Source organism: Lithobates pipiens, unplaced genomic scaffold (genome assembly GCF_037356315.1).
Source record: "Lithobates pipiens isolate NorthernLeopardFrog02 unplaced genomic scaffold, aLitPip1_a1.2 Scaffold_30, whole genome shotgun sequence".
Taxonomy (NCBI): Eukaryota; Metazoa; Chordata; class Amphibia; order Anura; family Ranidae; genus Lithobates; species Lithobates pipiens.
In genome coordinates this window covers 180262512-180286166 of record NW_027507791.1, presented here as the reverse complement: position 1 = coordinate 180286166, position 23655 = coordinate 180262512, and the positions used below count along the sequence as shown (strand labels likewise).

General features: G+C 42.2%; 1 protein-coding gene across 1 annotated transcript; it reads right to left on the bottom strand.

The window, feature by feature from the left end:
* Window positions 1-22060: 22060 nt before the first annotated feature.
* Window positions 22061-23144, bottom strand: LOC143942295 (olfactory receptor 6N1-like). Its single transcript, XM_077463528.1, has one exon. The coding sequence runs from the start codon at window positions 23111-23113 to the stop codon at window positions 22184-22186; it is 930 nt and encodes a 309-aa protein (XP_077319654.1). The 5' UTR covers window positions 23114-23144; the 3' UTR covers window positions 22061-22183.
* Between the last annotated feature and the right edge of the window lie 511 nt (window positions 23145-23655).

Genomic DNA, 23655 nt, shown 5'->3' with positions numbered 1-23655 from the left:
GCCCCGTATTTTTAAATATGTTCAGGTGTTTTTAACTAGCCTTGCAGGATAAATGTCATTTGTGGATGTGTGCGCTGTAATCTGTTTTGTTTGGTTTTTGATCTTATAGCAGCACCATCTTGAATTTAAAGCATTTTAGGGTGTGCCAGCCCCAAGTATGTTTTTGTATATTGTATGGACCCTGACCAGGTCTCTTAGGCTGGAGTACCCCTTCCCCTCTTCATTATCTCTTATTAGTGGCCACCATTGCATAGAAGGAATCCCTTCAGTTCTCCCACATATAGGAGTTTATCTCCCATGGTTGAGACAGGTATTTTCATTCTATTACTAGGGCAGGACCCACTAATTCGGGGTACTTTGTCACAGTAAGTGGGCTTAGCACTATATGACCATATAGTTTGACCAAACCCCCATATTTATGAATATGTTCAGGTGTTTTTAACTAGCCTTACAGGATAAATGTCATTTTTGTATGTGTGCGCTGTAATCTGTTTTGTACTGTCCGTAATGCTGGACCCAGAACACAGCGGCATCAATATCATATACATTACAGAACAAGCACCAGGGTTGATCGTGTTATTAACCAACCCCCCTTTCGGGAAGGACAGGTGAGGAATCAACTGAAATTTGTGGGGGTCTTTTTTGGGAATGAAGTAGAATAATAACGTATCGAACCAGGCAGGATTTCAGTGATATAGGTTTTCTTTGACTCGTACGAGGAGACAAGTTACAACAAAGGAACAGATATTTGCCTATTGGTTCTCACCGCTATAACCCATGCGATAGGGCTGCATATATAGCAGTGAGCCAATGTAACTAACCATAAATCTGACACCTGTTCTACATCCCGGACAAACGTATTAATTCCCAGAATTCTTATATGTTCATTAAAATTATTTATAACTGGTTTTGTCTATGGTTTTATCCATTACAATACTTGTGTAGAGACAGTATGGCACCCAGTCATGTTAAATCAAACCCTCCTTGTGCTGATAAGACTTTACCAACTCAAGAATAACAGATTTACGACTTTGGGAAAGTGAACTTGCAATAACCCCACCTTTATGTGTTATATGTCTTTTTGTTTTTCACTATACAATTCTATGTGTATGTATACATATATGGGTTTCACAAAAAAGTACTGTATCATTTACATCACTTATTCTAGAGAATGATTATTTATTATCTTTAAGGAATATTATCTTATCAATGTGTACATACCCTATCTTGTGCAGACGTGGTGGGAACTGGCAGCTAATGCAGGTTGCTAACACACACGCTCTTGTTTATGAAGAGCAATCTGCATGGATCAAAATAGCTGGTTTTTAGCAGGTTCACTTGACTGCTGCCCCTCACAGCTGCTTATTATACTTACTGTACTTTCCCTTTAACACCTCTTAATTTCTCTTGACCATAAGGATAAAATACCTGGTATTTCTGGGTATAGGTGGTATATATCTCACTTCTTTTCCTTCCACAATTCAGTGCTGGGTGCTTAAGCAACCAATCGTCAGGCATCAACACAAAGGGATGTGTAGCTAGTAATTAGCCTTGTGTATGATTCAACTAAACCAATTAAAAGTTTACACAGGGCTTCCTTCCCCCACCGGACATGCCAGGATGGAAGCCTTGGGAAGGTGAGTATATGCATCAGTGGAATGTGGGTTAAAAGGCCTAGTCACCAATAATGTCTGTGGTCTTCCTCCAGCTGATCTTCTCCACATTACTGCCCGATCATGCTCTGTCCTTCATCATGTTTCTTTGTGGGGTTGTCATCTTGGTAGAAGAATAGGGCTTCATGTCTCTTGTCAGAGTTGCCCCCCTGATGACTGGTGATCTGGCTGAGGTCAGGTGCAGTTTATGTTCTCCACTGCAGGAGGCACTCAACCGCAGTGGCAATGCAGATGGGAACGAAGTTAAGAGGAACTTAGCATCCAATTGTATAGCTGCCACCCTGTTACTGAGGAAACTATAGAGGAACTGACACCCCATGTGACTTTGGCGACCATCTTGGGTTTGGCAGAGTATATTTAAGACCCTGGCTCCCAGGCTTGAAACACATTCTTCAAATGGCAAGTAAGGACAGGTCACCCATCTGACAGGACCAGTGCTTAGCATCAGGGAAAGGTTCTGGAGGAGTAGGGAAAGCACAGGGACTATGCCAACCTTCCTGGAAATCTCCCTCATTTGGGTACAGACTGGCCACTGGCCAGGCCACATACTGCTCCTCAAGACAGATACTGTTGACACCTCTGAGTCTCAGTCTACTGTCCCCTTGCTGTTACAATTTATTGTGAGCATACTCTGTCAGGCAGCCTTCCAGGCCAGGCAAGTTTGTTGTGTATTGTTGGACTTCTGTTATAATATATTCCTGTTACTGCACTTGGGACGCCATGTACTTTCTTCCCTTCGCATCACGATGCATATGCCACATGATAACTGGTAGAGGAATATTCAAGTAGCAGCAGGATAGGATTACAGACCACAGAATAACTTAAGAAGAGCAGGGAGATGCATGCAGTGCAGATTCCTCTCCAGCAAGTAGCACATCTTGAGAATATCAGTCAGGGGCAGCAATCCTCCTCGCCTTACCCATATACAGCTATGAAGCTGCGCCCTCACATACCTAGAAGTGCACTGCTATTTTCCAAGAGGAATGAAAGACAGAAAGGAACATTTTCAGTAAAATGCTTAAGCACAATAAACATTTCTAGATGTTCCCTAGCTGGTCCAAATGAACATTCAGCGGCTTTCAAGGCTTTATGAAATGTATTTAGCTTCAGCTACATAGAATGCATAAGAAGGGAATGTGGGACTTTAAATGAGGCAATTGACTTGTGGAGGTAGAGTATTTAGTAAACTTTTTTTATTTCTAACAGTAGTAAAAAAGTATTTTCATACCCGATTGCCACAACGCATTCCACATGTGTGGGGATGGTTACAAATGTGGTGTTCTGGAAAAAAAATATTGTATGAAAATGTGAAAAATATGTATAAAAAAAGGTGAAAAAAAGAAAAGTAAGAAAATATGAAAAGTGAAAAACATGATGAGTGTTTGAGAAGAAGAAAAAACAAAAAACAAAAAAATAAATATATATATATATATATATATATATATATATATATATATACACACACACACATACATGTACACATACATATACACATATATATACATACATACATCGATACGCATATATTTTAATGAGCGTTGTGTATGTATAAAAATACACACATACACAATAGTAATACAATAGTAATACATACACATTTTCATGCAATATATCTTTCCGTAACACCACACTTGTAATCATCCCCACACATGTGGAATGTGTTGTGGCAATCGGGCATGCTATGTGGAGGTTTTCTTGGCTGGTGTGGGGTTCCTTGCCTCAGCTCCGGAACAGACAACAATTTGAGGTTCCATCTTCCTCGATGCTAGCCAAGCACAGTGTTCTAGCCGACCTGTGAGTATAGATCTCTTTTTTCCCCCATGAGGTCTTTTCTCCCTTTAAAAGGGGTAGAACATATTTACTAATACTTTACATCTATTTATATTTACGGATTACTTACATAGTTACATAGTTAGTCAGGTTGAAAAAAGACACAAGTCCATCCAGTTCAACCACAAAAAAAAAAAACTCTACTTCTGTACCCAACTCCTGATTAAGGATGAGCCGAACACCCCCCCCCCCCCCCCCAGTTCGGTTTGCACCAGAACCTGCGAACAGACCTAAACTTCGTGTGAACTTTAGAACCCTATTAAAGTCTATGGGACTCAAACGTTAAAAATCAAAAGTGATAATTTTAAAGGCTAATATGCAAGTTATTGTCATAAAAAGTGTTTGGAGACCTGGGTCCTGCCCCAGGGGACATGTAAAAGTTTAAAAAATTGACGTTTTTTCGGGAGCAGTGATTTTAATAATGCTTAAAGTTAAACAATAAAAGTGTAATATTCCTTTAAATTTTGTACCCGGGGGGTGTGTATAGTATGCCTGTTTCCCATGCTTAGAACTGTCCCTGCAAAAAGTGTCCTTTCTGCAGGAAAAAAAGTAATTTAAAATCACTCGCGGCTATAATGAATTGTCGGCTCCCCGTAATACAGAGAAGGGTCATTGAAAGTCATTGATAAAAAAAAAAAAAGCGTGGGGTTCCCCCAAATTCAATTACCAGGCCCTTCAGGTCTGGTATGGATATTAAGGGGAACTCCATGCCAAATAAAAAAAAATGGCGTGGAGTTCCCCCTAAAAATCCATATTAGACCCTTTATCTGAGCACACAACCTGGCAGGCCACAGAAAAAGGGGGGGACCAGAGAGCAACCCCCTCCTGAACTGTACCAGGACACATGCCCTCAACATTGGGAGGATGCTTTGGGGTTCCCTCCAAAGCACCTTGTCCCCATGTTGATGAGGACAAGGGCCTAATCCCCACAACCCTTGCTGGTGGTTGTGGGGGTCTGCGAGCAGGGGGCTTATCAGAATCTGGAAGCCCCCTTTAACAAGGGGACTCCCAGATCCCACCCCCCCGTTTGAAATGGTAAGGTGGTACAAAAGGTAAGGGGGTACAAAAGTAACCCACGAAAGCTCTAATTTAGTGATCTTCTGAGAATTGATGCGCAATTTATTCAGAAGGGGTTTAAAATTGGACGTAAAGAGGTGTTTTGTAGATCTTGTGAGTTGTATTCCTAAATAAGAAATACTGTCGTCAAGCCTTGTAAAAGGGTACTGGGCCTGTAGAAGGTGTCTAGTGGGGGCATCTAATTTTAGATCCAATATATGTGATTTGGTCGTATTTAGTTTGTAAAAGGATACCCGACCAAACCAGTCCAGTGTTTCGCAAGTTGCGGCTAGTGATGATGTAGGGTTTGTTAGTATGAGAATTACATCGTCTGCAAAGAGACTAATTTTATGTGTGGTGGAACCTAATGTTATCCCTGTTATCTTAGAATTTCTACGTATGTGTTCAGCCAAGGGTTCCATTGCCAAATTAAAGATTAAAGGTGACAGGGGGCAACCTTGGCGTGTACCATTAAATATATGAAATGGGTGGGAAAGCATATTGGCGGAAAATACCTGGGCCGACGGGTGAGTATATAGCTCCATGTTAGCATTATATACGTAGTCCTTAAATCCGAATTTTAACCACTTTCAGACCGGACCAATTTGCTGGTCAAAGACCAGACCACTTTTTGCGATTCGGCACTGCGTCGCTTTAACTGACAATTGTGCGGTCTTGCGACATGGCTCCCAAACAAAATTGACGTCCTTTTTTTCCCACAAATAGAGCTTTCTTTTGGTGGTATTTGATCACCCCTGCGTTTTTTATTTTTTGCGCTATAAACAAAAATAGAGCGACAATTTTGAAAAAAACGCATTATTTTTTACTTTTTGTTATAATAAATATCCCCCAAAAATATATAAAAAACTGTTTTTCCCTCAGTTTAGGCCGATACGTATTCTTCTACATATTTTTGGTAAAAAAATCGCAATAAGCGATTATTGATTGGTTTGCGCAAAAGTTATAGCGTTTACAAAATAGGGATAGTTTTATAGCATTTTTATTAATAATTTTTTATTATTTTTTTTTTTACTAGTAATGGCGGCGATCAGCGATTTTTATTGTGACTGCGACATTGTGGGGGACCCATCGGACATTTTTGACACATTTTTGGGACCATTGTCATTTATACAGTAATCACTGCTATATAAATGCAGTGATTCCTGTGTAAATGACACTGGCAGTGAAGGGGTTAACCAGTGGGTGGCAGTGTAGGGGTTAAGTGTTCCTAGGGGTGTGTTACTAACTGTGGGGGGGTTGGGCTTTCATTTAGTGAACACTGATCTCTGCTCATATCACATGGAGCAGAGATCAGCGTCACTAGTTGCTAGGCAGAATGGAGAAATGTTGTTTACAACGGCACTTCTCCATTCGGCCGCTCCGTGAGACGTTCGCGGGGATGCCCGCGGCGATCGAGTCCGCGGGTTCCGCGACCGGACTCACGGGGGTACCGACCAGCGCGGGAGCGCGCCGCCGGCGGTGCGCTCCTGATGGCAGGGCGGCAAATTTAAAGGGAAGTACATGTATGCCCATTTTCCTGCCCGTGCCATTCTGTCGACATACATCGTCGTGCGCTGGTCGGCAACTGGTTAATAGTATCTTTTGCAGATACGTCCATTGGACCTGATCGAACGCCTTCTCTGCATCCAAAGAGAGAAGCAGAGAAGGCGATCTGCTGGATTCTACGTGATGAATTAGGTCTATCATAAGTCTTGTTGCGTCAGAAGCTTGTTTCCCTTTAATGAAACCGAATTGATCCTTATGTATCAGATCTGGCATAATTGAAACTAGGCATCTTGCTTTGGTTTTGGCATACATTTTTAGGTCAAGGTTGAGTAGGGAGATTAGTCTCTGAAATTTTGGGGTGAGGTTGGATCTTTCCCAGGTTTCGGGAGTGTGACAATGAGCGCTGACAACGATTCTGTAGGGAAATCAGAAGACGACGCAGCCATATTGAAAAATCTCATTAAATGGGGAAACAGATATGTGGAGAATTGTTTAAAGTATTCTCCTGATATACCATTGGGGCCCGGGGCTTTGTTACTTGGTAATGAGGTAATGGTTGCAAGAATTTCTGAAGCAGAAAATGGAGCGTTTAAGTAGGTTAGTTGAGACTCTGTTAGGGTAGGTAGATTAATTTGGTTAAGAAATTCATCAATTTCTGCAGGGGACGGTTGGTGGGTGGTAGGTCACTGTAACTTAGTTTCATAATAATACCTCTAACAAGCACTTTATGTGCATTCCACACCACGGCAGGATCCGCCACTGAATCAACATTGAATTCAAAGTATTCTGCTAGGTGATTAGCAATTTCTTTGGAATATACTGGATGTTGTAATATGTAGTTATTAGCTCGCCATAGAAAATAATTCCACTGGGGAGAAGTGTCATTAATGGTAATTGAAATTGGATTATGGTCAGACCATGTCATGGTGTGGATAGCAGACAAGCTAATATTTTGTAATAACCATTTGTCCGTAAGAAACATATTGATTCTGGAATAAGACTTGTGGTGTGGGGAAAAGTACGTGTAATCCTTCTCTGATCCATGATAGCATCTCCAGACATCGTAAAGATCGAATGAAGTCAGTAGTTGGCCCAGGGGAGATGGTCTCCTCTTTGCAGCTGAGGTGGTGTCCATATGGATATCCACAACTAGGTTAAAGTTTGAGCATACAAGGAGAAGTCCTTGTTTTATATTGTTAACTTTGGTAAAAGTTTTCCTGAGGAAAGTTGCTTGACGGTAGTTAGGAGCATAAAGGTTGAGTATTGTGTACTTGGTTCCTTTAATTGTGCAAATTAGAATTATGAAGCAGCCGTTAGGATCATATATTTCTTGTAAAGAAGTAAAGTCTATGTCTTTTTTAATCACTATAATTACATCTCTCTTTTTAGCAGTGAAAGTGAAATGAAAGATAAGGGGGAATTTGTTGCTTCGACATAAAGTAGCTGACGTAGGAGTCAGATGCGTCTCCTGGACACAAAGAATGTCACTGCCAGGTTTTTCTGCTGTGTGCCATAAGGATTGTCTCTTTACCAGATGATTAAGCCCTCTGGCATTTAGGGACAATATTTTGAGTGGCATAGTTGCTGTTATGGTCGAAGAGTTATGTGTGGAAAAGGGAAACACTTACAGTTAGTAGGCAATAGGTGGTTCGTAGAAAGAGTGATCAAGGCTCAATGTTGCAATGAGTTAAGTTGACTGTCATTTGGATGTATGTCTATTGTTATTAAACCTGAAACGAAAAACGTAATAGAAAAAATAACAAGTTGTAAACTTATCAATTACAATTATAACAATATGCGGCGGCTTGTGATATACACAGGCAGAAGCTAAAACAGCTAAACCGCTGTGGGGGGAAACAGTTACTGCCAGTTTGACGGAAGACAGAACAAATTTCCATGAGGGGTTATTGTAGACGTTGTAGATGGACCCTTTAGGAGCCAGATACTTCCATTGGTTGATGATTCCGTGACTTCTAGTTGCGCTGATATAATGGTATACGTTTTGGAAGAGATGGATCTATTTCTTTGGGGAGATCTGTTAATTATCCCCCATTCCTTCAGGAGCTTGATGCCCTTTTGGAGATCATTATTGATATGTGTCGTTCTATTCTTAGTGATGATCAGTGTGGCCGGGTATCGCCATTTATAGAGGATTTTATGATTGTGCATACTCTTAGTTATTGGGTCTAGGTCTCTTCTTAATTGTAGTGTGTATTTGGAAAGGTCAGGGAATATTTGTACACCTTCAAACGGGAGTGGAAGTGGTCCCTTGGCTCTAGCTTCAGACATAATTTTTTCTTTAAAGAGGAAGTAAAGGCACTTTTTTTTTTTTTAATGCAACCTGCAAGGCAAAGGCATAATGAGCTAGTATGCATAGCATACTAGCTCATTATGAATAACTTAACTGAGAACAAAGCCCCCGAAGCGGTCCTTCTTCTTCATCTTCACCGCTGCCATGTATCCCGGAATGACTTCCGGGTCTTGCTGCTCCGGCGCTGTGATTCGCCGGAGCTGTGATGATGTCACGAGCTGACACGAGCGTCATATCGCTGTGATCTGCGGCGTGCTTAGTGCGCCTGTGCGCCGCTGTCTACGGCGCATGCGCCGTAGACAACGGTGCCTGTCTTTTTGTAAATATCTCCTAAACCATGTAGGTTTAGGAGATATTTCTTGGACCTACAGGTAAGCCTTAATCTAGGCTTACCTGTATGTCAAAGTGGTTTGTAAGGGTTTACAACCACTTTAATATGGAAAACGTGGATCCTCATAAGTACATCCCTTGGCACCGAAGCTGCCAAGTGTGCTGGCTTTGCAATTCTGTGGATCCTATCGATAACCAAATCTCTTGGTGTAACTTCTGGTAAGAATGTGCAAATTAAATCCTTGGCATATTTGGGTAGATCTGGCGTAGCAATACTTTCGGGGACACCCCTTAATTTTACATTGTTGTGTCTGGAGCGATCTTCTAAATCGGCCAGCTTGGCCCAGACCCATTCCTGTTCTTCTTTCAGATCCTCATATGCATCTATGAGATCATTCACCGTGTGTGAACATTCTGTCATTCCTCACTCCGTATTAGAAACTCAGCAGTCTAATGAGCTCATATCAGCATTTAATTTATGAAATAAAGTTGACAGATCTGACACCAATGAGGAATGTAGTGATTTCAGCATTTCCTTTAATGTAGTATCTATAACTGGCTGCCCTGATGTGGGGAAGAATTCCACAGGAGATTGTAAGGCCTGGTTAGTTTGTATAGAATTAGAAGCCTGGGCCTGGATATCCTGTATTTGCGGCTATGCCGCTAGTGCATCCATCCTCATTCGTACTCTTGCGGGGCTATTTAGCATAAGATCAGCACTGGGGTCTAGAGTAGGGGATCGTGGCATTTCTTCTGTAATTATTTTCCCCTGATGTTCTGTGGGGAGAACTGAGTATTTTCCCTGAGGCATGGCTATGCTGTTGGTGCCATTTTGGATTCCACTGACCTGTTCTCCGGGAGTATACAGCAGTGTTGTAAGTTTTTTGGGTCGGTGTTCTCCCATTCTCTTACGTGACATCGTTAAACGGTGTATCCGTTTGCGTCTGGTTAGTTTTTTAGACTTAATCACGGGCTTCTTCGGATCCAATTCGTTCAGGTATTTCCCCTCATGATGAAGCTCTGTGCTTAAGCGTCCATCTTCCGTGCCGGCAAGCCACACCCCCCCTTTTTACACTTTCTTTGTGAAATGGTAGGGGTACTTTTGTACCCCCTTACCATTTCAAACGGGGTGGCCGGGATCTGGGGTCCCCTTGTTAAAGGGGGCTTCCAGATTCTGATAAGCCCCCCGCCCTCAGACCCCCACAACCACCGGCCAGGGTTGTGGGGATGAGGCCCTTTTCCTTATCAACATGGGGACAAGGTGCTTTGGGGGGACCCCAAAGCATCCTCCCAATGTTGAGGTCATGTGGCCTGGTATGGTTCAGGAGGGGGGGGCACTCTCTCGTCCCCCTCTTTTCCTGTGGCCTGCCAGGTTACGTCCTCGGATAAAGGGTCTGGTATGAATTTTTAGGGGGAACTCCATGCCATGTTTTTTTTAAATTTGGTGTGGCGTTCCCCTTAAAATCCATACCAGACCTGAAAGGTCACATTTCACATTTCCATACAATATTTTTTTCCAGAACACCACACTTGTAATCATCCCCACACATGTGGAATGTGTTGTGGCAATCGGGCATGCCATGTGGAGGTTTTCTTGGCTGAGGTTCCTTGCCTCAGCTCCGGAACAGAAAACCATTTGGGGTTCCATCTTCCTTAATGCTAGCCAAGCACAGTACGCAAGCCGACCTGTGAGTATAGATCTCCTTTTTTCCCCATGTGGCCTTTTCTCCCTTTAAAAGGGGTAGAACATATTTACTAATACTTTACATTTATTTATATTTACAGTTTACTTCTATACCCAACTCCTGATGAATGGCATATAGTCATGAAACGCGTTGCGTTTCCATGGGATGCTCAGTCAAATCTGGCTCATTACTTATTCACTGGTCCATATATATCTTTCATATATTCAAAATTTATTGAGTACTATGTAACTATTAATGTGTATGTGTACTTATCGTATAGCAGCTCTTTTGCATATGGTGTACCAATGCCTGCTAATATGAAATACCTTGTATTGCATTCATCAATGTTTACTATCTCTTATGTGCTGCCAAGCTGACATATATGTATCCATTATGTTTATACCATGTGTGCATGTATATATATATATATATATATATATATACTGTATGAAAATACTTTTTAACTAGTGTTACAAATAAAAAATGTTTACTAAATACTCTACCTCCACTAGTCAATTGCCTTATTTAAAGTCCTACATTACCTTCTTATGTACTTGAACTGGGATGGAGGTACATTTTTTGTGCCTCATTTAAAGTCCCAAACGCCCCCCCCTCTGAGCTACATAGAATATACCTGTACAATGCTGCGTTCCCGCAGTGGGATGGAAACGTCCTGCTCCACGCCCGGAACAAAATCTATCCGCGCTCAGCCTTTCACAGGGAGCTTTGTATTTTCTGAATGAATACAAAGCTTCCTCTGGTTGTCTGAGGCAGAGAGGCCAGTGGATGACATCAAAGTCTCCACCAGAACACAGTGCTGTATACTATAGAGGTTGTAAACTTTTGAGGTTGCAAACAGTGCTGAGAGACACGGTATGTCTTAGTGAAGTAAATTGTTAGTTTGGGCCAGCTTGGTCCAGACAAACTATTTAAACTTCACTAAAAGTTGGTGAAAAAGAAGCTCCCCTGACCCTGTCCTGGTGTCATACTCACACGGGTACTCATTGATGGCCCTCTGCTGCATTTGAAGCTGATGCAGCATTGCCAACATTGAGTTCCACCGGGTGGGCATGTCACAAATGAGGCGGTTCTTGGGCAGTTTGCAGTCTCTTTGAATGTCAGCCAGCCAAGCACTAGCATTATATGACCAGTGGAAATGACCACATACTTTCCTGGCCTGCCTCAGGAGATCCTGTAAGCCCGGGTACCTGCTCAAGAACCACTGCACCACAAAATTCAGTATGTGAGCCAAACAGAGAACATGGGTCAAGTGTCCCTGTCAGAGGGTGAAGAGGAGGTTGGTGCCATTGTCACATACAACCATTCCTGGCTGAAGCTGGCGTGGCATCAACCACCTCTGAGCCTGCTCCTGCAGAATTGACAGAATCTCTGCCCAGTGTTGCTCCTGTCCCCTAAGCAGACCAACTCAAGCACTGCATGGCATCTTTTTGCCTGAGTGCTTGCTTGCGTAGCCCCTTGAAGGCCTACAGAGCACCTCTGGTTCAGAGGAGAAATCTGCAGAGGAAGAGGCCATAGAGGAAGAAGAAGAGGAGGGGGTAGAGGAGAGAGCTGTGGCAGAATCACCACTAGCATTTTGAAGGTGTGGTGGCGGAACAAACTCCAACAATACTGAACCCTGTCTTGCATCCTTTCCAGCTGCCAGAAGAGTTACTCAGTGTGCTGTGAAAGAAAGGTAACATCCCTGTCCATGCCTGCTGGACCATGAGTCAGCAGTAATATGCACCTTACTGCTGACCGCCCTGTCCAATGAGGCCAAGATATTGCCTTCCACATGCTGGTAGGGAACTGGAATGGCCTTCCGTGAAAAGAAATGGCATTTGGGAACCTGCCACTGAGCCACCGCACATTCCATACATTCACGAAAGGGGGCAGAGTCTACCATCTGAAAAGGTAGCAGTTGCAGTGCTAGCAATTTGGCCAAGCTAGCATTCAGAAGCTGAGCATGTGGATGGCTGGGACCAAATTTCTTTAGATGGTTTAGCAACTGGGGTAGGGAAATTTGCCTGCTAAAATCAGGTGGAGGTGTAATGATAGCAGATTGTCTGCAAGTACTTGGGACACCTATTGCTATACCTTCATTCCTCTCAGTGCAGGTTTCTGAGAGGACTGGAGGTATAGTGGGGTTGGAGAACCCAACTGATAAGGAGCAAGGAGAGGTCCACTTTGTTCTTTGATGTGGGTCTTTTAAGTGCTGCATGGGAGGTCATCATATGTCTGGTCAAGCATGTGGTGCCCAAGCAGCTGCTGTTTTGGCCACGCTTGATACGCTTCAGACATATGTTGCAAACAGCAATAGTGTCATCTGCTGCACACATGTCAAAAAAGGCCCACACCAAAGAACTTTTCAAAATATGTGGGGAGTCAGCAGCGCCCTGCACCTTCTTAGCTCTGCAGTGTGATGCAATAGGGTGGCTGTCCTTAAGCTGCCCCCTGGAGGGCATCTTACCTCATTAGAGATGTGCCTCCTCCTCCTCTCTTCTATCAGGCACCCAAGTTGAGTCAGTGACCTCATCATCCAACATTATCCAACAGAAACTGTGCATGTTCAATACTTATACTGTAAGTAGAGGTTGGGACGCTAACACACTCTTTAACCACTTAAGGACCGCCGCATGCCAATGTACGTCATCAGAATGGCATGTAAAGGCACAAGCACGTACGTGTACGTGCTTGCCTTCCAGCGGGTGGGGGGGGCGATCGGACCCCCTCCCGCTAGAATGCGGCGGTCCGTTTCGCTTCAGGAGCGATCCGGGATGAGGGAATGGCCGTTGGTTTCTGCCCCCCCCTCTCGATCGCTCCTGGCAAATGAGAAGCTTCCTCCTGGCGAATGAGAAGCTTCCTCCCGCTGTGTATAGTAAACACAGGCAGGGAGGAAGTGATGTCATTCTCCTCGGGGCGGTCTTTTTGACCGGACTACGAGGAGAACACAGAAAGTAAGTGCACCAAACACTACACTAACATGTAGGCACACATAGGCACACAATCTCCCCCCCCCCCCGATCACCAGCGATCACAGTATAAGTGTCACTGGTGACGCTGGTTAGCCAGTTAGTTATTTAGATTCCCCGTCGGGTTTTTATATAGCGCCAGGGACCCCCATATACTAACTAATAAAAATTTGAACCCCCTGATTGCCCCTAGTTAACCCTTTCACCAGTGATCACCGTATAAGTGTTACAGGTGACTGGTTAGTTTGCTTTTTATAGCATCAGGGCACCCACCATTTATTACCCAATAAAGGTTTAACCCCCTGATCACCCAGCGGGTGATATCAATTAGGTTTTAGGGTCAGGGTCTGCGTTGCCCCAGGCAGCGCTAGGTTAGTGCCAGTACCGCTAACACCCACGCGCAAAGCATAAACCTCCCATAGTGGTATAGAATCTGAACAGATCAATATCTGATCTGATCAGATCTATACTAGCGTCCCCAGCAGTTTAGGGTTCCAAAAAAACAATTTCCTTGGGGTGTCTACTTTCCAAAATGGGGTCATTTGGGGGGGTTTTGTGTTATTTTGGCCTTTTTATGGCCTTCGAAACTGTGATAGGTAGTGAGGAGTGAAATCAAAAATTTGCACCCTTAAAGGCAGTGATTGGTTTTCGGGGTGCCGTACGCGGCTAGACTCCCAAAAATTCCCACATATGTGGTATCCCCGTACTCAGGAGAAGCAGCAGAATATATTTTGGGGTGCAATTCCACATATAACTATGGCATGTGTGAGCAATATATCATTTAGTGACAACTTTTTGTAAACTTTTTTTTTTTTGTGTCATTATTCAATCACTTGGGACAAAAAAAAAATATTCAATGGGCTCAACATGCCCCTCAGCAATTTCCTTGGGGTGTCTACTATTAGTAAATTCCAGAAAATGTACTCTAGTTTGTAGACGCTATAACTTTTGAGCAAACCAATAAATATACGCTTATTGACATTTTTTTTTACTAAAGACATGTGGCTGAATAAATTTTGCCCTAAATATATGACTAAAATTGAGTTTATTCGATTTTTCATATAACAAAAAGTAGAAAATATATTTTTTTCTCAAAATTTTTGGTCTTTTTCCATTTATATCGCAAAAAATAAAAATCGCAGAGGCAATCAAATACCATCAAAAGAAATCTCTATTTGTGGGAAGAAAAGGACGCAAATTTCGTTTGGGTACAGCATTGCATGACCGCGCAATTACCAGTTAAAGCAGTGCAGTGCAAAATTGTAAAAAGACCTCTGGTCCTTAGGCTGCAAATTGGTCCGGGGCTGAAGTGGTTAAATAAAGCCTTTCATCACAGTCTGTGGCTCATATATTTTGGCCAGTTTATTTATATCTCTGCAAATTAACTCATAAAACTGTACATCAGTATTTCAGAGGCATAAACACATAATCACTGACTGTGGCTCATATGTTCCCTTTGTGTTTATGTCTCTGTAATGCAGACAAACTAAATGGGGTTTACCACATTACACCCCTGTGTACTCAGTAAGGGCTTTGGCTCTATTCTAAAGGGCACAGAGAGCATGGAAGGGTTTAAGTAGCTTCCTAAAGCCTGTCTAACTCATTTCCCTCCCCAGTCCTCCACTCAAAAAACCATGTGCTCACCAACCAACACCAAAATCATACCCCCAATAAATAAAAAAAACAAAGCCCAAAGAACCCAATATGTTTCAGTCTCAACAGGGAGAGCTTAGTTATGCAACCATGCAACAAAGTGAAATAGAATAATTCAGTGGTGTGTGTGTGTTTGTGCCATCACCACATGGACAAACAGCAAAATGGCAGTCAAGCCCAATTTCTCCGCTATTTGTAGCCAAAGATGGCTGTGATGCCCCTTCCTGCATGATAACTGTTGTGACTTTGCCATCTTGTGGAAAAAAAGGAGAAGGCTGTCTACCAGGCACTGTGAAATATCCTATATTTTCCACAATGTCAGAATACTGCGAATCATCTAAACTTGTCAGATTTCTACACTCAGATCCTCCAGTTACTCAATTTTCAGACTAATGCCAACTTAAATAATCAGTCACACTTTTGCTTGTCCTACTCCAAAATAGACCACACAGTATATCTGTTTTAGTTAAACTATATAGTCAAGGATCCAATCACACACAAATAGAAGGTAAGTAAACCCCTCATTCACACCATAAGTTGCACGTGATCTGAGGAGAAAAATCAATTTTTCTTCTGCCTTAAAGTGTTTGTTACCCCAGTATTTCATATTCCTGATATGTGCCTGCTGTACCATGTACTTGTATGAGAAACATATCATGTTCTCTTTGTATTGCTTCTGTTTTTGTGAAATCCCTGGTTCCTGTCAGTTCCCTTGCTTTCCTATTAGAAACTGACCACACCAAGCAAGAGAGCACACTGTGGTCCATTTTCTGGCTAAGCTGCTCTCCTCCAATGATCAGACTTGTCCTGACCACCCCCGGCACAACTTTTCACTGGGAAGATCAGTGTAATGCAGCTTCTCCTCCTCTACCTCTTATGCTGCTGAGGACAGAGGCAACAGAGGGAATGTGATCACTTATAAAAAAGGGAAAAAAGGGTATTTATAATGTCTTTTTTAATATCTATAGACAAATGTTTTGCCTTTCATTTCAGTTTGTAAACAGTTACCTTGTAAAATAACCCATTTAGTTGAAATCACTTTAGGTATGTTTTTTGTCCAGATGATCTTTTCTCTGTGTGGGCAGGGCCAACTCACCCTGCATGTGGGGATACCTTTCCTTGCATGTGTGCTAATCAATGCCTGGGACCAGGAGTGGACCACCTTTATGTGAAAATCAAACATTATGGTGGTGCCCAGGCTTAGAGATGAGCCGTTCACTGTGTGCACTAGAAAAACATACAGAGATCCTCTGTGAAGTGTCTAGTCCTGTGTTACCACACACATTACTTATTGATGATGTATTTAGGAGGAAAACCGCTGAGCCTATGACCTGTCAACCAGTTTAACGTACCTCTGCCACCTCACTTCCAGTGACAGAATGGGGTTCTGCCATGCATCTATTGTGGACATCATGCATGCCCTTGTTTAATTCCTTTACCATCCCGTAACATGCGGTTAAGCTATGGGTCTTTTTAATGCGGTTTTGGCTCCAGATACTGTGGGAAAAAATACCGCTAGGGAGGAGGCCAGATCACCGCCCCCCTTGCTACTGGAGGACAATGCCAGGTACGATGCTTCTTGACCTTGCACTAGTTCTGGTTACCCATAGCAATTGCATTCCTCCTCCACTTGTCTTGCCGAGTTAACCCTTTCTGTAGTGGCCTTGCTTCATATCCCACATCCACTTTACTGACCCTGTTCTTTCATATGCCAAAGACCATAAAGCAGCCCTTTGAATTACTTCAGCCCAGGCTTGAGACAGTTTAATAACTTTACTGCAACTTCTCATTGCAGAACAGACAATGAGCATAACAAATTCTAGTCCCTAAACTGACTAATGGAGGTGGTTGCCCAGGCATACCTTTACAGGTGTTAGTCTGTGTCTGGTGATCTCCAATGACTGGTAGTGTCCACTGGAACACCGGCATCTTGTGCTGATTACATGCTGGACTTAAGACTCCCGGGTTCCAAGAACAGGTGTGTTCCCTTATTCTCGAGTTCTCGCCAGCCCCCTGAACCGGACCTTACCCCTATTTATGTATTACATGCGGTGGAAGGCCAGTTCAAGACCAAAAGCCTGGGAACCGAGGTCCCAGAAGTTAACCCCTTCCCCAGCCTGGGCTGACCACTAGCTCAGCTAGCACAAAACTCCCTTTAGACACCTGCCTAAATCTGTCCTAAACGGACACATTGGATGATCCAGAACATGCAGGCAGTTTGCCATTATGTTTATGCCACACATGTCTGGTAATCAGCCTGTCCTTCAATGTCACATCATTGACATGCTCCAGTACACAACAGTTAAACTGGCAAATGTTTTTTTCCACATATAGCAGCAGGAATTAACACTTAGCTACATAAAAAACCCCTTCTAAAATACAAGTGTAAAAAGATAAAATCTTAACCAATTCACCATTCTTGCGGTTCATAAATTCCCTAACTGCCAGGGTATATGTGCATGCTTTAGACCAGGGATATGCAATTAGCGGAGCTCCAGCTGTTGCAGAACTACAAGTCCCATCATGCATAGCAAGACTCTGACAGCCACAAGCATGAGACCCAGAGACAGAGGCATGATGGGACTTGTAGTTTTGCAACAGCTGGAGGTCCACTAATTGCAGATCCCTGCTTTAGATTGTCAACACTTAAAACTGCTCTGAGGTCTTTCAGGCATATAAATAACCTGAGAAAATCATCACTAAAGCCTCGTACACACAATCAGATTTTCCGCAGACAAAACTTCAGACTTTTGTCTGCAGGGTGTTGGCCACAAACTTGTCTTGCATACAAACAGCACACAATTGCCGGCCAACAAACATGAATGTAGTGACGTACTACGTGGTTTTTCAGCTCTTTGGTGCCACCCTTTGGGCTCCTTCTGCTAATTTTATGTTAGTAGAAGTTTGGTGAGTGTTGATTCATGCTTTTCATTTTGCGATTTTAATTTTACACTTTTCAGTTTGTTTCTAAATGCCCATTCGTCAACCAGCCATGTTGCGGAATCAGAGGAGATAACATGTTATTTATTATTGGCATTGGAGTTATTGCTTTGACCCAAGTCCAGTCCATGAACAATAGGAGGAGGATTTCTTTGACCAAAAATTGGTTGCTTTATTAATCGTGACCAAATATGCCATATGCCTTTGCTGCGGGAGCTCCAGGAGAATAATCCAGATGCTTTTCAGAATTATCTCCAGATGACGGACCCCTGCTTTCATCCAACTCTTGGCATTGTTGACCCCTATATTAAGAAGCAGGACACATGCATGAGGCTTTTATTTTATTTTTTGGTTGAATAATGATTTGATTTGGTATATTTTCAAACGGTCGCATTTTCTGCCAACAGCCTGTCATCACCCAATTCCCATTGGAAAATCTGATCGTGTGTGTGAGGCTTAAGGCTCCACCCGTAGCTAATAACTGAGTGGAAAATCAAAAAAAAGGATTAAACCATAAACAGCTCAACAATGATAGCCATCACCTCAATTAGATAACACTTATGCCCTGTACACACGGTCGGATTTTCCGACGGAAAATGTTCGATGGGAGCTTGTTGTTGGAAATTCCGACCGTGTGTAGGCTCCATCGGCCATTTTTCATTGGAATTTCCGACACACAAAATTTGAGATCTGGCTCTCAAATTTTCCAACAACAAAAACTGTTGTTGGAAATTCTGATCATGTGTACACAACTGACGCACAAAGTTCCACGCATGCTCGGAATCAAGCAGAAGAGCCGCACTGGCTTTGGAACTTCATTTTTACCGGCTCGAGATACGTGTTGTACGTCACCGTGTTCTTGCCGATTGGAATTTCTGACAAGATTTGTATGACCGTGTGTATGCAAGACAAGTTTGAGCCAACATCCACTTAATTAAACAACAGCATAAAGGAAAAGAAAAAGGAATTTCCAAGAAACTCTGCAATGAGATACAACCAACATTAGTCAAAATTGATTAAATTTAATAGAAAATTCTACATAGACACTAAAATTCAGTACCCAGCCGGGTATGAAAATGTCGATGTGGCTCACTGCTCTTCTGGTAACTCGTTAGGTGTTGTCCCGCAATCCAGCCGACCGATCATCCAGTTACTGTATAGGTGGCATAGTTCCCACAGAGTGCAGAGAGATGTTCTGGCCGCTGCTCCACACATGTAGCTGGCGTCCTGCGCCATAACTGCGAATGTCCGGGGATCACTTCTGCATTCCCAAGGTGCTTCTGGGGGGAATTGAGTGGTGAGTGTCTGTTACTGGCAATCCATGCCCTCAAAGCAAAGAATGTGATGGCGTCATGCTGACATGTTTTCACTTGTGATACGAGTTTCCTCAGGGCATGCTACATACATGGAGCAGTGGCCGGAAGTGATCAGCCGTGCATGAATCTAATTCAGGTGTGCAGCACTCTTTAATCTTTTCTCCCACTTGACCCATTAAACTTAGGCACCAGGGCCAAGGCTGATCCTAATAATGCCATAATGTTTCCTGCTCCACCTTCTATTAAATAAAATATAGTCTTCAACAGGTCACTTGCATTTCCTTTTTTTACCCTTGGTGGCTCCACCACCCAATATTTTGGGTTGTTGGGCCAATTTGATATTTTTAGAGCCAAACCCTATACAACTGTAAGTGGCAACTAAATAGGTGATATTCATATGAATAAAGTCATCCTTACATGTTATTAATATACTACTACACACATTTGTATAATGTAGATCATTTTCTTTGGCATCCTTCTGAAAAGGGATGGGCGAACGGTTCGGGCTAAACATCGCCGTTTGGGTGTTCACCAAACACCCACATTTTCTGTGTACTCGGCAGGATGTTCGCCCACCGAGTGCACAGTCAATAAATTGTTAAGGCATGGGCTGGGAAGTCATACGCCACATCCTTAACAACGGATGAGTCATCAGCTGTCAGCGGGCTTCCTCGCTGACATCTGAATGAAAGAAAAACATTGCCAAATAACCGGCAATAGAAAAAAAAAAGGGTGTGGGGGTCCCCCGAACCCATACCAGACCCTTATCCAAGCATGTAGCCTGGCAGGCAAGGAAAGGGGGGAGAGGGGGTCAGGCAAGCTGTATGAAGCCCCACAATGGTGGCACTGTGAATATCATGTTTTTTGTTATTTTTTTAAACATATTCAAAGGATATCACTATGACCTAACTAAATACACAGCAAAGCAGCAGTTATCTCTTTTTTAGGTTGGACCCAATGGACCAGTTTGTCTAGTAAGGTATAGGGTTGCTTCTCAAGCGAGCTTTTCAATTCTTTTGAGTCATATTTTGTCAAATTTCTGCGGACAGTTACGTCCCATATAGATACGTTTATAGAGGGGCAAAATAGTATTTATTAGAGACTTCCATGCTGAGATCACAGGAGGATATGGGAGCTTCCACTTGGACAAGATAATCTTCCTGGCATAATAAGCCACATAAAATACAAACTGCTTGTTATGTTTCCTAGTAGGGAGATTATCAGTGATGCCCAACAAAGAATAAAGGGGTCCATTGCTATGCTGAGGCCAGCAACCGATTAATGTCAGCCACCATAGCCTGCCAGTAAATTTGTAAGAGTGGACATAACCACACCATATGTATAAATGTCCCCACCGACTGCTTACATTTTGGACAACTATTCTCCATGCCTTGGTACATAACTGATAGCCTCTGGTGGGTGTAATACATTCTGTGTAGAAACCGGTCTTTAGCCGGGATCATAAATGGAAGGTACTGTTATAGACCCTCTCCCTAGTCCTCCTTTGTCAGGGCAGGAATATCTTGTTGCCATGCCTGAAACACCCTTGTCACTTTAGAGGTATCCTTACATGTACCCTCTACAGGAGATAAATAGAAGATAGGGTTTTATCCATGTTTTGTGCTGTAAGGGGGGATTCAACCAAGTGCGTATCTAGGGTAATTTCACCTGCGAATTGCGCTTGAACCGCATGACTGAGTTGGAGCTCCCTGAAGAACATCCAGGTAGGAAACTTAAACTGACGCCTCATCTCTGCAGGCATAATGTGTTTCAGCATCTGAATATTGTAACTAGCCCCCAGACCTGCAGATCCAGAACAGAATTTATGTGTGACAGAACAGGTTTAACCGATAACGGAGTATGTGGAGACACAGTATTCGGTTCACTGTGAGACAAAGTCACTTTTGTTTCCAGACAGCAATGGTAGTTCTCATTGGTGTAGTAACCTGGGAGCTATATCTAAGTCCTCTGTATACCAGATTGCTAAGTTCAGAGTATGAGCCCAGAAGCGCTGCCTAAAAATTTACAGCCGTATTGGATTTATCCTGAGCAAAGGGTTATAATGTTGTTTTAGCTATCATAGGAATCGAGTCCGCCCAGACAAAGGAGGTAACAACCTGGTCTAGTTTGACAAAAAAAATTGCGATACGGACGGAGGTCTGTTGAAAAATACAGAGGAATTTAGGAAGATAGGACATTTTGATCAAATTGGTCCTGCCTACTGGGGTCTGTGACAATGCCCTCCACATTGAAAAGTGCTGAGTGAATTGTTGGAGAATAGGATACAGGTTATCCTACAAGTAATGTGAGGGGTCATTTTGGATATGCACACCAAGATATTTAAATTGTGATACCCATTTTAGAGGAGCGGGCATATCTGCAGGTGGGGCATCATCAGTCAGGGGGAATAAAATTGACTTATCCCAATTAACTCTAATACCCAAAAAGGTACCAAACTAATCAATAATACTCAGAGCTGCCAACAATGACTGTTGAGCGTCCCGTAGGTACATACAGGTTTCAGTTATTAATCTCTGTAAACATCAGATGTTTTACAACTGTGCTGCTTAGAAAATAAAATATTATTAATTTGCAATATGTCATTATATGAATGAAACAAGCATTTTTATTTTTAGTCCTACTCATAGTAAATACAAAACATATGTGCAGACCGCTACCTATTTCCCAATATGCATGATTTCATATTTATCTAAAAAACACACACACACAAAAAAAATACTTTTAATATTTTATTTTTTATTCCTGACCATAATAAAGAAAGTAACGGACACATTACAGCATACAGTAGCGACATGAGGGTGAACAGGAGGAACCATTGAACATAGCAGATCCACACTAATGGAAGACTTCAAAAGACACACCAGGAGAGGATTTATTTGCAACAGTCATATACTCATACGTTTATAAATCCCATTTTGATCATTCTTCTTAGAGCAAGTTTTACTTCCTTATTTCTCAGGCTATAAATAACTGGATTAAGTAAAGGGGTGAACATGGCATACACAAGAGCGAACATCTTGTCATAGTCCACAGAGTGTGCACCTTGTGGGCTGGCGTAGACAGTAAAAGCAGTACTATAAAATAGCATCACCACAGTAATGTGAGAGGAACAGGTGGAGAAAGCCTTGCTTCGTCCAGAGTTTGTCTTCATTTGCATGACTGAACATATAATATTAATATACATTACTACAATAAAGGCAAAGTTAAACATAGTGGCAAAACCAATGACACAACCATTTATTGTTCTGTTAATAGAAGTACTGATACAGGCCAAGCTTAGCAAAGGAGCTAGATCACAGAAATAATGATCTATATGTAATGGACCACAGAAAGACACTCTTATAGTAAAGGTAAGTGGTAATGTTGCAGATATGAACCCATAAGACCAACATAAAAGTGCCAAATACCTACACATTTTCTCATTCATGATGGTGGTATACCTAAGAGGGTTGCATATGGCCATAAATCGATCAAAGGACATAACTGCCAACAAGGCACATTCTGTCATACCTAGACCATGGAACATGTAGAGCTGAGCAAAGCACCATTGGGACGAGACCCTTTTGTCATTTGTCAACAGGATGGAGAGCAGTTTTGGTACTGTAGTTGATATGTACCACATCTCCAAAAAGGAAAGGTTAGTGATAAAGTAGTACATTGGTGTCTGAAGATGTATGTAAAAATGAACTACCAATATGATCAACATGTTACCAGATAAAGTGAGTAGATAAATTAGGAGGACAATAAAGAAAAGGCATATTCTGTAATTCTCAATGTTCGCAAACCCCAGCAGTAAAAATCCACTGTAATATGTTCCGTTCATTTCAATTATTTGGTTTATATTTTCCAAAGAATAAATTATTACATAGTAATACCAGCATACTGGGACTTCAGATAGAAGCAAATCCTTGAATGACCTGTAAAATGAGGAACACCAACAGCATAATGCTCATCATATACAAAGATTTGATATCACCATACAATCAAAAATAACTGGAACGGCCTATGAACCCCCTTTTTTGTTTAATACCCCAGTGACTTAAAACTATGTAGACAAAAAAACAAAAAAACTGCTAAATGGACTGTTGCAGAGGATCCAATAATTTGCTATTTATATTGAATCCTCTCTGGCAGTCCATTAAGTGGTGTTTTGACATTTTTTATTTTTGATCTACTTAGATGTTACCATATAGAAACAATATTTTTTTCATTATTCGTTCCATTATTAGTTGCACAAAATATATATATAAATGTTGAAAATGGAAAAGGATGGGTTATCAAACAAACCAGTTACCGATATATTTTGCATGGAGTAGGAGTTAATTGTTCATATTGTCATAGCCGCTAGACTTACGATAGCCAATG

Bases quoted from the DNA above. Each gene is read 5' to 3' on its own strand.
- LOC143942295 (XM_077463528.1), bottom strand. From the start codon at position 23,113: ATGAACGGAACATATTACAGTGGATTTTTACTGCTGGGGTTTGCGAAC.